The sequence below is a fragment of the Mastigoproctus giganteus genome, chromosome 5 (assembly GCF_048544385.1).
Source record: "Mastigoproctus giganteus isolate SK-2022 chromosome 5, ASM4854438v1, whole genome shotgun sequence".
Classification (NCBI taxonomy): domain Eukaryota; kingdom Metazoa; phylum Arthropoda; class Arachnida; order Uropygi; family Thelyphonidae; genus Mastigoproctus; species Mastigoproctus giganteus.
In genome coordinates this window covers 55383070-55396555 of record NC_143579.1, presented here as the reverse complement: position 1 = coordinate 55396555, position 13486 = coordinate 55383070, and the positions used below count along the sequence as shown (strand labels likewise).

Sequence of the window (13486 nt, the reverse complement as noted above, 5' to 3'; positions counted from 1 at the left end):
ATTTTTAGGAGCATTAGCAACTAAGGGCATATTGCTCCGGGGATATGCGGTGGTCATTCCCTTACCTTTCCGCATCCTCCATATTTGGTGGCTCACGGGCTCGAACCCCGGTCTAATCAAGAAGCATGTGCTACACACTGCTGCTCCTGCCCACGGAGGAGTCTCAAGTAGCATGCATACCCATGAAAGAGTCAATACAGATACCTAATGCACTACAGAATTTTGCAGGAGACCTCTGTAGCTATGTTGCAAAGAATGAAAGGCAAATTGAGCAATGAAAGAAATAGTTTTAGTATAGTGAATATCTCTTCACAAAACAAATCTTTACCTTCAGATGCAGACCTAAATTCTTCATCCACCAATGCAGCATCAGGATTTGATTGGAAATCTTGATCAGTAAATTCACATGGCATTCCTAGTTGATCAGTTTCCTTCACCTTGGTGGTAACAAGAATGATTTTAACATATTTTAAAACTTCATAATTGTATTTCTGATTGTTTCATTTTTGATCTACACAGAAGTGACTTTCAGAAATGAAGTTCACTTAAAGCAAATAACTTTACTGAATATTGCAACACTTATAGTATTATTTATTACACTAATAATTCTAAAATAGAAAATATAATAGGGGGAAAAATCAAAAACAATACGAAGCCAAGGAACCAATAAATACAAGGATTCAAATTATTTGTATTTACACTATACTGCTTTCCTTATTATAAGAGATTTTGAAAGACACAACAAAATGACACTATTTGGCTGCTGAGATAACTTTGCCTTATCTGCTAGCTAAGTGCATTCATTCATTTCATTTTTTTTTCCTCATTTATTGAGAAAAGAGGGCCCCTAGCCAAAAAAAAAAAAAAAAAAAATCTGGTAAATCTGCCGCTAGCTAAGTGCAATCAAAATACAGTATGTGCAAAATATTTTAAGGCATTAGCATTAGAAGAGGCATATGAAAAGAAAGAAAGAAAGCAAGCTTATACAGCATCAACCAAAAAAAAAAAAAAAAAAATTTACCATTTCACCCAGCAATTTGCTCCAAACGTTTGTCCAGTTCTTCCTCAACTACCCACTGGTTAGAGGAAAATTTCTGCACATCTATTCTACAACTGTCTTTCCTCAATTTGAATTTATGCCCCCTTGGGTGAGTAATATGAGCAAGAGGAAGAATCCAATCACCATTGAGCTTTCTCAAACCATTCAAGGCCTTATACACCTCAATCAGATCACCTCGAAGGTGCCTAAGTCTTCAGACACCGCAATTGGCAGAAATTAAATCTTTCTTGGTAAGAGCAATCCCTTGTTCCCCTCATGAATCTCAGTGCCCTACTCTGTACTTGCTCTTGTGGCTCAACATTTTTCCTAAAATGAGGCCACCAGACCTGTATGCAGTATTCAAGGTGTGGCCTGACCATTCCCTTATACAAGAATATAATCACCTCCTTATCCCTGCTAGCAAAATTCCTATATATCACTGACAAGACCCCATGAGCTACTCTTGCAGCCTGACTGCACTGTTCAGAAAGTGTCGTATCTGACTGCACAATTACCCAAGGGTCTTTTTCATTCTCCACTATTCTGAGTATAGTACTGCACAGTTGTATGTTACTCTGGGGTTACTGCTACCCTTATACAGTACTTTGCATTTGTCAATGTTAAACTTCAGTTGCCACCTCTCAGCCCATCTGCTCAACTTTTCTAGATACTGTTGCAGTAGCGTACCGTCCTTACTGTCATTCTACCAACCTTTGCATCGTCTGCAAACTTGGACATGAAGCCTGATATACCTTCATCAATATCATTGATAAATACACATAACAATAATGAGCCCAACATCGAACACTAATAACATTAGTCCATGAAGAGCAGTATCCATTGAATACCACTATCTGTTGTCTCCCACTCAACCATCCCTTTGTATCAACTGTAGCAACTTGCCCTTAATGCCCTACCACTCCAATTTGTACAGCAGCCTTCCAAGTATAACAGAATCAAAAGCTTATCTGAAATCCAAGTACAGTCCATTCCGGTTAATTGGGACACATCGGGACTAGTGCATTTTGGCCCGATTAAGCGGCTGCCCCAATTATCCGAAGTTTCTCGTAAAAGTTAAAAATACAATGTACTCCCCCCCCCCTTTACAATTGGTTCACTGTTCAATCAAATCACGTTACGATGGAGTCACCATTGTAAAGTACCGTTCACTATACGATGTATAATAAGCGCCAGTCATTGTGATCACGTTTGTGAATTGAATTTTAATTCTACTAAACAGCGATTCTAATTAGCAAAAATAGGAGGAATATTATCCACATGCTATAAAAGTAAAGATTAAGCACAAATTTACCCTTTATTACCTTACCAATTAAAAAATTAAATGATATGTGAAATTCAGAAGAATATATGATATAATCGGAAGAATTAATACGTACTGTAATATGTACGCACTAACTAAACTAGTTGACATTTCTGTTCACTGTCATTTGTGGGTGGGGGTTAAAATTTAAAACAGTAAAAAGATAAGCAATCAATAACAAAGAACACCGCACACACAAATTGCAAGTAACACGATACGCGCAAGTGAGAACGGAGTAACAAATTACGAAGCTTTAAAAATAGGAATGAAGAGAAGATTATGAAAATTATTTTTTTATATGATTGAAGATTTCATGGAAGTGTAAACACATTTTACCATAACCCACAGAATTCCAGCTGTCGGTATTATCGCAAATTCAATAAGATCGAGTTTACTATCAGTTTATGACAGATTTCACTAACACAAAAGCCCAATAAACAGGTGACCGCTAATTGTTTTTATTGTTTTATGGTTGTGACCTCCAGAAATCCGACCGAACTACGTGGTACGGTCGGAGACAATCGTAGGGTAATCTCCAGTGCTGTGGTCTCCTGCCCCGATTAAACGGCATCTTGTCCCAATTAAGCAAGTAAACCCTGGCTATTTTCTCGATTGGTTTCTGTTTTTTAAGATTTGCCCCAAATAAACGGCTGCCCCAGTTAACCGGTGGCCCAAATAACCGGAATCCACTGTATATGATACCAAAATAATTTTTTCCATCCAGTTTCTTTGTGACCACATTGCAGTATCCAATGAAATTGGTCAGACAAGACTTCCCCATTAACAAACACATACTGTCTGAACTATAGCTGCAGTCTTGTTTAGATGATCTTGCAATACTTCTTTAACCAGTGACTCCATTATTTTCATTGGAACAGAAGTTAAACTAACAAGTCTGTAATTACTCATGCTTTGATCACCTTTGTGAATTGGAGATATATTTGCACATATCCAGTCTGTGGGGACCTCCCCTGAATCCAAGCATGTCTCATAATCATGGCTAAGGGTTTTTTTACTTCCTTTGCTGCCTCCTATATAACTGGATTAGGGGCTTAGAGGGGAACAGGTATCCTGTGTGTTATCAGACAGCCTAAAACACTGATGGATCCAATATCTCTCTATTACAGAAGATTTAGGAGAAGTCCGGTTGGCCTGCCTCCCTAAAATCCACTCATGCACACCTTCTCGATGGTAAGCCCTGTTACGTCACTTAGGTGGCAACGAACGTGTAGAGTGGTTCTCTTCAAGACGCCTGGTCAGCGTGAAGAGGAAAAGACCAACCCCTCCAGCAATGAGAGCACAACAATACAATTGGCCCTCAGTCCCCAGCAGCTTTCACTCTCCTTCTTACGGCAGCGAGAGGATCAGAGTGGAAGCAGAGGGTGTTAAGAATCTCTGGGTACGACCAGGCTGCCATACACGGAAATTGAACTTGGCCTGTTATAACGTACGATCACTCATCGGTGAAGACAGGATATTAGAGCTGGAAAAGGAATTAGAAAATGTGAATTGGAATATCATCGGTTTGGCTGAAACAAGAAGAAGAAATGAGTCACTTATAAGTCTATCAAGTGGAGATCTGCTGTACACCAATGGAAACAGTGAAAGGAGTGAAGGTGGAGTTGGGTTTCTGGTCCATAAAGATTTAAAAAACAACATTTTGGAATTCAAAAGTACATCACCAAGGGTGTCAAGACTAATACTCAAGATTTCTAAGAGGTACAAGCTAAAGATTATAATGATTTATGCACCAACATCGAGCCATGATGATGAAGAGGTTGAAGAAATGTACACTTAAATTGAGAGTCTTCTAGATGAGCAGAAAACCCACTACACTATTATTATGGGGGACTTCAATGCCAAGGTTGGAAAAAGGCAAAACAGCGCAGAAAGAGGAACTATAGGAAATTTTGGAATTGGTGAAAGAAATAAAAGAGGTGAAAGACTTGTGGAATTTGCAGAATCTCAAGGACTGTCAGTAATGAACACTTTTTTCAAGAAAAGGGTGAACAGAAAGTGGACATGGAAGAGTCCAAATGGATTAACAACTAATGAAATCGACTTCATCCTCACTAACAGAAGATATATTGTGAATGATGTTACCGTCCTGAATAAGGTAAATGTTGGAAGTGATCACAGAATGGTAAGATGTACACTTGATATAGATGTAGGAAAGGAAAGGAAAAAACTGACTCGAGTAAATAATACAAAGGTCTTTGAAATAACAGAGGAGGAGAAAAAGCAGTATGTACTGGAACTTAAGAACAAGTTTGAGCTTCTGCAGACTGCTCAGGACCAAGATATCGACGAGGAATATTACAACTTTCTGAAAGTGATAAAGCCCAAGAAACCTATAGGGAAACAGAAATCCAAAGAAGAAAAAATTAGTCAAGAAACACTTGTCATGATGAACCAAAGACGACAAATGAAAAGCAAGAAAAACACTGACAAAGGATTTAAATCAGCAGCCATGAGCAGTAATACAGAAAGACAAATGATACTGAAACTGAAGAATAGCGATGGTGTACTTATAAACAGCAGAGAAGGCATAATTCAAATAGCAGAAGACTACTATAGAGAATTATACAAGGAGCGAGGGAATGATACCGGCAATGGGGAACATGGATTGCAAAGTAGCAACACATATGACATACCCGATATTCTTCCTGATGAGGTAGAACATGCATTGAAGAAAATGAAGAATCGGAAAGCCCCGGGGGAAGATGAAGTTACTGTAGAGTTGTTAAAATTGGGAGGAATAGACATAACACAAAAACTGGCAAGGCTCTTCACAAAGTGCATTAGAAAAGGTGTGATGCCTAAGCAGTGGAATAATGCAATCATAGTTTTGCTGCATAAGAAAGGAGATAAATCAGAAATTGGAAATTATAGACCAATTAGCTTGTTATCCCATATCTACAAGTTGTTCACAAGGGTCATTACTAACAGATTAGAAAGAATACTTGATGAGAATCAACCGAAAGAGCAAGCTGGCTTTAGGACAGGATTCTCAACTATGGATCACCTTCACGTAATATCACAGCTAATGGAGAAAGCAAATGAATATAAAACACCATTATGCCTGGCATTTGTGGATTATGAAAAGGCATTTGACTCCATACAGCATAAGGCAATGTTTCAGGCACTGGAAAGACAAGGCATAGATAGTCCATATATTATGATTTTGAAGAAAATATATGAGAGTGCTACATCCTTTATTAGACTAGACAAAGACAGTAGCAAATTTAAAATCGAGAAAGGAGTTCGACAAGGAGACACAATATCTCCGAAGCTGTTTACTGCTGCCCTTGAGGAAGCTTTCAGAAGATTAGACTGGTCGCAGAAAGGAGTCAATGTGAACGGAGAGTACCTAAACCATTTACGATTTGCAGATGACATCGTGGTCATAAGCCACGATCCCAAAGAATTAGAGGAAAATCTTAATCAGTTATGCACAGTTAGTAAGGATTTTGGACTAAAGATGAATATGGCTAAAACAAAAGTAATGATGAACAAGTATGCCACGGAAAGGGAAATAATGATTGAAGGAGCAGTAATTGAAAAGGTGGAGTCATATACTTATCTGGGACAAGTTATTAGCTGTAATAATGATAAATGGCTGGAAGTCAAGAGAAGAATAAATTTTGGATGGATAGCATTCAGGAAATATAGCCACATACTGAAGAGCAATATCCCAGTTTGTCTGAAACGTAAAATAATGAATCAATGTATACTCCCCACCATGACTTATGGAAGTGAAACTTGGGCACTCACCAAAAGAATGGAAGAGAAGCTAAGAACTACACAGCGAAGAATGGAACGAATTATATTGGGAATCAGACTGTTAGATAAGAAGAGAAACACATGGATTAGGCAGCAAACTCAAGTAAAGGACATTCTTATCAAAACTAAAGAACTAAAATGGTCTTGGGCAGGACACATAGCTCGAAGACATGATGACAGATGGACTAATAAAATAACAGAATGGTACCCAAGAGGGGCTAGAAGAAAACCTGGAAGACAAAGGCGGAGATGGATAGATGAAATTCATGAGTTTTTGAGTAGTAAATGGATGGCCAGTGCTCAAAACAGAAGGAACTGGAAAGTTGCTGGAGAGGCCTTCATCCTGCAGTGGATTGAAAATGGCTGATGATGATGATATAACTGGATAGATCCCATCTGCCCCAGGTGGCTTTCCTATGTTTAACTTCAACTTTGCTCTCAGTAATTACAAAATCATTTAGATCCCTGGTAGTTTGATAAACTTCTGGCCTCCACTTCACTACAGAATTCCTCATGTGTGAATGTAGACTCAAAATACTCATTCAGTTTGTCAGCTACTCGAGCAGGGTCATTAACAGTCCAACCATCGATATCAAGTGGACAAATCTGATTCATCCCCATCCTTCTAGAGTTTACATAAGCAAAGAAGACTTTGCTGTTTTTCTTTGCATCCTATGCCAGAGATTTCTCATAATCTACCTTTGCTTACCTAACATCCTTGTGACTTGATTACATACTAGGCTATATCTATCACAGGCTCCTGTGTTGCCTGATAATTTATATGCACCCCATGCATTTTTCTTTTCTTCCACGAGTGTCATTAGGTGCCTCCGTAGCCAGGTGGGCAGGAGCAGCAGTGCGTAGCACACGCTTCTTGATTAGACCAGGGTTCGAGCCTGTGACCACCAAATACGGAGGATGTGCAAAGGTCAGGGAATGACCACCGCATATCCCCGGAGCAATATGGCCTTAGTTGTTAATGCTCCTAAAAATCAAATAACAACAAAGAGTGTCATTAGTTCATCTTGACATCCATTTGGGCCGAAACCTTGAACAGTATTTCCCTGTTGGTATAAAAAGGCTAGTAGCTTCCAAGATTAATTCTTTGTAGGCTTCCTATTTAGAATTTGCTGTTGAAATCATCCAATTTAAAAACTGTCTGAGACCACTGTAGTCATCTTTATGAAAGCAAAAATCCTTCCCATTACCCCCGATGGTAGTTACATCTTTGAGTAAATCCCACGTTAGTACACTGTGACCACTGCCACTTAGTGGTTCCTTTACCTGCAGATTCTTAATGCATGAATAATCACCTCTGATATCTTAATGCATGAATAATCACTGCTGTAGAAAACAATCATCCAATAAACCCACAAAAGCCTTTCTAGTGTGCAAGTGATCAACTAAAATTCCAGTCCATATATATCTGGGTAGTTCAAATCTCCCATTCTAAGACATTCTGATTTACTTCCCACCTCAATTTCCTTTTTCGTTGTAATCAGAGTCATTAGTCCCAGTGCTTATATCATCACACCAAACTGACTCAACATTGCACTGTCCAGCTATGTCAACTGGATGCAGTGCCTTAGATTTTGTTTCTGGACTAACATCATAACCCCTCCTCCCTTCCTATCCTTCCTGTACACACTGTACTCCCCAAATTTCAATTCTTTATTCTTATATCTATGTGACACTACATCCCTGATATCCCAACAATATCCACCTTTGATGTTTTGAGCAGCATTTCAAATTCATCAAATTTATTTACTATACTCTCCTAACATTGGTGTACATGCAAGTATACATGTACACCAATGCTCCCGTTCTTACTCTTAGTTATCCTAACGCAGATGTATTTACTTCTTCCATGATGACTCGCAGCAGTTCATGAAATCCCCAGCACCTTGCTTTCCAAGCTACTGCTCATTCCAATCATTCAAGTGCAAGAATCACTTTCACCTCTGCTTGCAGCTACTGTTAATCTATTGTGTGTGAATTCCCCCAAGCTAGTAGTTTTCTGACCCACATAATGCTGCCTTGACAGCATCAGCAAATATTCTTGCACCCTTCCTACTGATGTGTATCTTATCTGTGTATTGCAGACACTTTCAAATTGAACTCTAATTTTTCAACACTGACCTGTACTTGTTAAATTAGTCTGCAGATCTCCTACTCTAAATGCCATTAGTGCCAATGAGCAGAATAATATCACCTTTTGTGGCCTTAAAAGATATCTGCTCTATAATGTCATCAAATTTTGCCCTTTCAGGCATACCCTAGTCCCATGGGCACTGGCAGCATGGTGCAAGGTGGTGCTAGTGCACCACCTTTGGATGGCGAAGTAATTGTTTATTCTCATTAATTTACTGAAACATTAAGACAATACAAATTCCATAAAAAAAACTACAATATTAATTCAAATAATTTATCAAAACAAGAACAAAATTAAAATAACACTTGCAAAACAGGATTAAGGCCCCGTTAATTTTCGTCGTTATGTTTAAATAAAAATTGGAATCTTCTTGGTTTATCTGCGAATATAGTTTAATATAGCTGCATTCATAAAATCTTCATTGCAATGTCAAAATTTCATGCATTTTTCGTTTTCACTCTGCATCAGGGCTTGGGAGCTTCAGACCTGGAAGCTTTTGGTCGGGTCTGGGGCTCCTGGGCATGGACCACTTAAAAAAAGTAAAGTGCAGCCATTATCAACCCACTGCAGGATGGAAGCCTCCTCAACAATTCATGCTGAAGGAAATAGACCATAATCTGCCATGCTGGTCCAGTGCGGGTTGGCAGATCGACCGTATTCAGCAGTCAGGGGCTTGAACCCCGGTCTACTCAAAGAGCGCATGCTACTGCACTCGCGCTCCTGACCACTCGGCTACGGAGGCCCTAAGTGAGCTTTTTTTTTTTTTTTCCGTTCGGCTGTTGTTCAGTTCTTGGGTTTGGGCGGCCCAAGGCTGGACAGCTGGCACTCAACAGTCTAGCACTCTCTCTGTTGAGTGTTTAATTGCGCTTTGGCGCTTCAGCTTTTAAAGACAGAACCAGGTCCGGCTCCACATGCCAGGGACGGGCATCAGATTGCAGTTGAAGAGTTCAGCTGCTTTCTGATGGCAAAGTGACCTGACATAAACAACATACTACACTCACAAACATCTCTCTTATATTTACTTTTATTCTTTCCTATTCAAAATTTCTTGTTTATACACTTAACTTAGCTTAGATTATGAACTAAACTTAACTTAATTTTTTTTTTTTTTTTTTTTACTTTACTTCTCTTTTCAAAAATATGTTTTGTCTTCTTATTTATTTGCTATCTTTTTATTTATCAGGTCCACTTTACAGATTTTCTGTTTTAAATGATTTAGGTGGAGATGGGCATTTGCCTGGGAACCACCCTGAACCAGTATACACACACACACGCGCACACACACGCCCAAATATCCAAAAATATAACCCGGGCATGCAGAACTGTGTCCACGGATGCTTTGTGTGTCCTCGCGGGAAAGATACCTGCTGAGTTGGTTGTGGCACAGTTTGCATTGCGTTACGCTCTTAAGCGGGGATTACCAGAGTGATTTTTGGCATCCGGTCGTGTCCAGTGGGGCGGTTGGCTGTCTCTCCTGGTATAACAGCGGAGTGGGGGCGAATCGATGATGAGTTGAGTACCATATGGCAATTCCAGTGGACAAACTCTGAGAAAGGTCGTCATTTGCACACCTTTATGCCCTCGGTCTATACTGTGAGTAGGGAGCGACGCTCCTGGCTCCAGTTTGGGGTGGCGGCCGCTGCTGTCCTCACTGGGCATGGCTTGAGGTCAAGGCTGTTTTGTTTGGGGTTGACCCTTACAGAGTTTTGCGAGTGTGGAGAGACCGAGACAGGCCTTCACATCTTGTTATATTGTCCTATATATGAGGACTTGAGAGTGAGGTTGGACTTAGGGACGCTCGCTCTCACTGAAATAAATTTAAAGTTTTTGTTTGAAAGTTATGAAATTTTTTGTTCTTTTATGAATTTTGTTAAACTGGCATATGGTCGCTGTCGAGCAATGCCCGGATGGTAGTAGAGACCTACCTCCTCGTGGTGGGGACGGTAACTTGTGGTGTGAGGCGTGATTGCCCATTCCCACCACAAGGCTGAAGGGTCGAATAATTTGTATATTATTTTGATTTGAGTTAACCAATTTTGGTCTTTAATATTAACAGTTTTTCTTTTGAAATTCGGTTAAGATTGATTATTAAATGAGAATCTGTTGCATATGGATGAAAATCCGGGTGGCAACTGAGATGACAGCTCACTCAAATGAAAAAAAAAAGCCCAAATATCCTGCCCCAGGGGATATTCTGGGGTGCATACAGTGCAAGTTATCCGAGCGATATATAGATTTGATTGTGAATCGAGTTAATTTGCTTTCTTGTTTATTTTACTTGTATAGTTTGCCAAGGCCAGTTTAGCTAGTCCTACTTCCTCGTAGTCTGGAGTAGGCAGTCGGGGAGAATTCCCCTGCTGGCTAAACTGGCTAATTGATTGATTGATTGATTGATTGATTTGGGATTTTGGAGAAGCTTGTTAAGAGCATTTCTGTGCCCTCGATTTTGTTCCTGGGACCACAACCCGTTTAACTTGGGTTGTGGATGGTTTTATTGTTTTCTGATAGAATTCAGAGATCTCTTAGTAAGTTCATTCAACAGCTGGGTTATTCAGTGTTCATTGTACAGGACTCTCGAGTCGTGTATATATTGTAAATAGTTGTTATTTCTCATTGTTGAGACTTAACTTTTAAATTGTAAATAGTTGTTTTTTTTTACTGTACACATGGCAAGTATAGAAGAATCAGATTTAACATCAAGTGAAGAAGAACTGGCTGCAGTAATATCTGAGGTTACAGATGATGAAAAGATGGAGATAACAGGAGAAGTTCTGTCTAAGCAAGTTCAAGTTTTGTCAGAGACGCAGGTTTTTACGGGAAGAACATTGTCAAGGACTCCTCGTCTTAGGTCCTCCTCTCTCTCTCTACTTTCCAGCAGAATTCACAAAGTCATGGTGAAACAAAGAAAAGGAAAGCAAGAACTGGTAACAGTGTTGAAAAGAATAATCAGGAAAGTGTAAAGATTTGGGTTTTTTTTTTTAAGAGCATTAGCAACTAAGGCCATATTGCTCCATGATATGCGGTGGTCATTCCCTGACCTTTGCGCATCCTCCGTATTTGGTGGTGACGGGCTCGAACCCCGGTCTAATCAAGAAGCGTGTGCTACGCACTGCTGCTTCTTCCCACCTGGCTACGGAGGCGCCTGAAAGTGTAAAGAAAACTGGCTCTCACAAGAAATGAAGAACTAATGGGAGCAAAGAAAAATCCAAGTATGAAGGATTGGAATACGTTAAAGAAATAAGGGGTAGGCTTAGGACCTACTTATATGACACGCAAAATAAAGTTCCCATAACAGCTATGAAAATGATTTTAGATCTATGGGACATCTTGGAAATGAAGGCTATGGATGTTCACATAGAAAACTTGTTATTAAAAGAAAAGTTAGAGGGAAAGAAAAAAGAAAAGAAAAGCTACGCTTATGTAGCTCAAGAACCAGTAAAAGAAACCAAGAAATCATCAAAGCGTGTACTGATTAAAGCTGTAGATGAAAGATTCGAGACAAGTGAAGACGTAAAACAAGAAGTCTTGAAAGAACTTAGACCAGTTCTGAAAGAAGTGAAAGTAAAAAATATAACAATAAGAGACTGCGGGATTGTGTTGGAGGCGGAGGAAGAGGACGACATTAAGAAGATAAGAGGATGTTCGAAAATACAAGAAGTTGGATTAAAATATGTAATTCCAAAGGTCCTAGAATTGTGGTTTTTGACATTGAAAAGGACATTCAGAAAGATGCATTTTTGGAGCAGGTTTGGATAAAAAAATTGTAAAGAATGTGGGGTATCTAGGAAAGAATTCAGTGAAAATGTAAAAGTTGTTTCTATAAATAATGCCAAGAATGGTAATGTGTCAAATTGGATATTGGAGGTTAGATCGAGGCTTCTGAATATAATAAGACAGAAAGAAAGAACATATGCCGATTGGATGGCATACAAATACAAAGAAATATTCTCTGTGGCTCAATGTTATAAATGCTTAGGATTTGGTCATGTATCCAAGTATTGTAAAAGAGAAGCTGTATGTGGACATTGTGCCCAGAAGGGACATGCATACAGGGACTGTAAAAACAGGACAGTCTGCTGTAACTGCAAAAATAGAAGCAGGAAAAGTGATCACACTGCTACTGATAAGGATTGCCCTGAGTACAAAAGAGCTTTGGAATTATATAAAAATAAGATCAGTTATGGCTGAAAAACTAAGTGTGCTTCAATTAAATGCACAACGAGCAAAGGCTGTAGCAGCTCAAATACACTTAGAAATGGAAAAGAAGGGTATTGACTTAGGTCTATTGCAGGAGCCTTATGAAGTAGGAAGCAACATACAAGGATATCCAAGTAATTACAGGATTTTGACAGAGGGAAAAAGCCCGAAAGTTGGGTAGTAGTGAGGGGACATGATCTTGTGGTTACTAAGATTACAACTCCATCAAACGAAAATATGTTATGCGCTGAAGTCATTGGCGCATTTGATAGTGTACATGATCTCACTATACTGTCAACACTCGGTTGATATAAATCCTTATATTAGTTATTTGGAGAAGGTAAAGGATGAACTTCAAGGTTGCCATATAGTTGTTGGAATGGACTCTAATTCTAATTCTGTACTATGGGGTAGTGCAGAGTCTGATGATAGAGGTGAGATCCTTGAGGACTTCTTATCTACCTCTGGTATGGTGGTTGTCAATACTCCTGGCCATATACCAACATATGGCTCTGTACATGGGCAATCCTATATAGATGTTACAGTATGTACTATGTCAATTCTTGACAAGATACATGACTGGAAAGTAGTTGATTACTTAACTACAAGTGATCATAATGGTATTTTGTTTAAGCTGAGTCAGATAGAGAAAGTACAGCAAATAAAGGATACAGAAAGGTTTTCTGTCAAAACAGTTAATTGGGAAAGTTTTGATCTGGCCTTCAATTCTAAAGTAAATGAAATAAGTTGGGATTTACTGAATGCTGAAGAACATGTATGTAAATATCAGGATATAGTTTTTAGAGCCTCTAATTTTTCAATGAAAAAGAAAAAGTTTGTAACCAGACCTGTAATGTGGTGGAATAGTAATTTGCAACAAATGAAGAAGGAACTAAGAAGAGCCAGAAAAAGATTCCAAAGGTATAGAAGGTCGGGGGATATTCAAATGATGGAATTGTATAAGAATACGGATAGGAATCTGCATAAAAATTAT

At 39.0% G+C, this 13486-nt stretch overlaps 1 protein-coding gene across 3 annotated transcripts in view; it reads right to left on the bottom strand.

The window, feature by feature from the left end:
• Nucleotides 1-13486, bottom strand: part of LOC150085405 (uncharacterized) — a 209930-nt gene that overhangs the window by 99466 nt on the left and 96978 nt on the right. For all 3 annotated transcript variants that reach the window (XM_090374032.1, XM_090374033.1, XM_090374034.1), the window contains one exon: nucleotides 329-437. In XM_090374032.1, the coding sequence (XP_090230158.1) occupies nucleotides 329-437 (109 nt within the window). The remainder of the gene's footprint in view (nucleotides 1-328; nucleotides 438-13486) is intronic.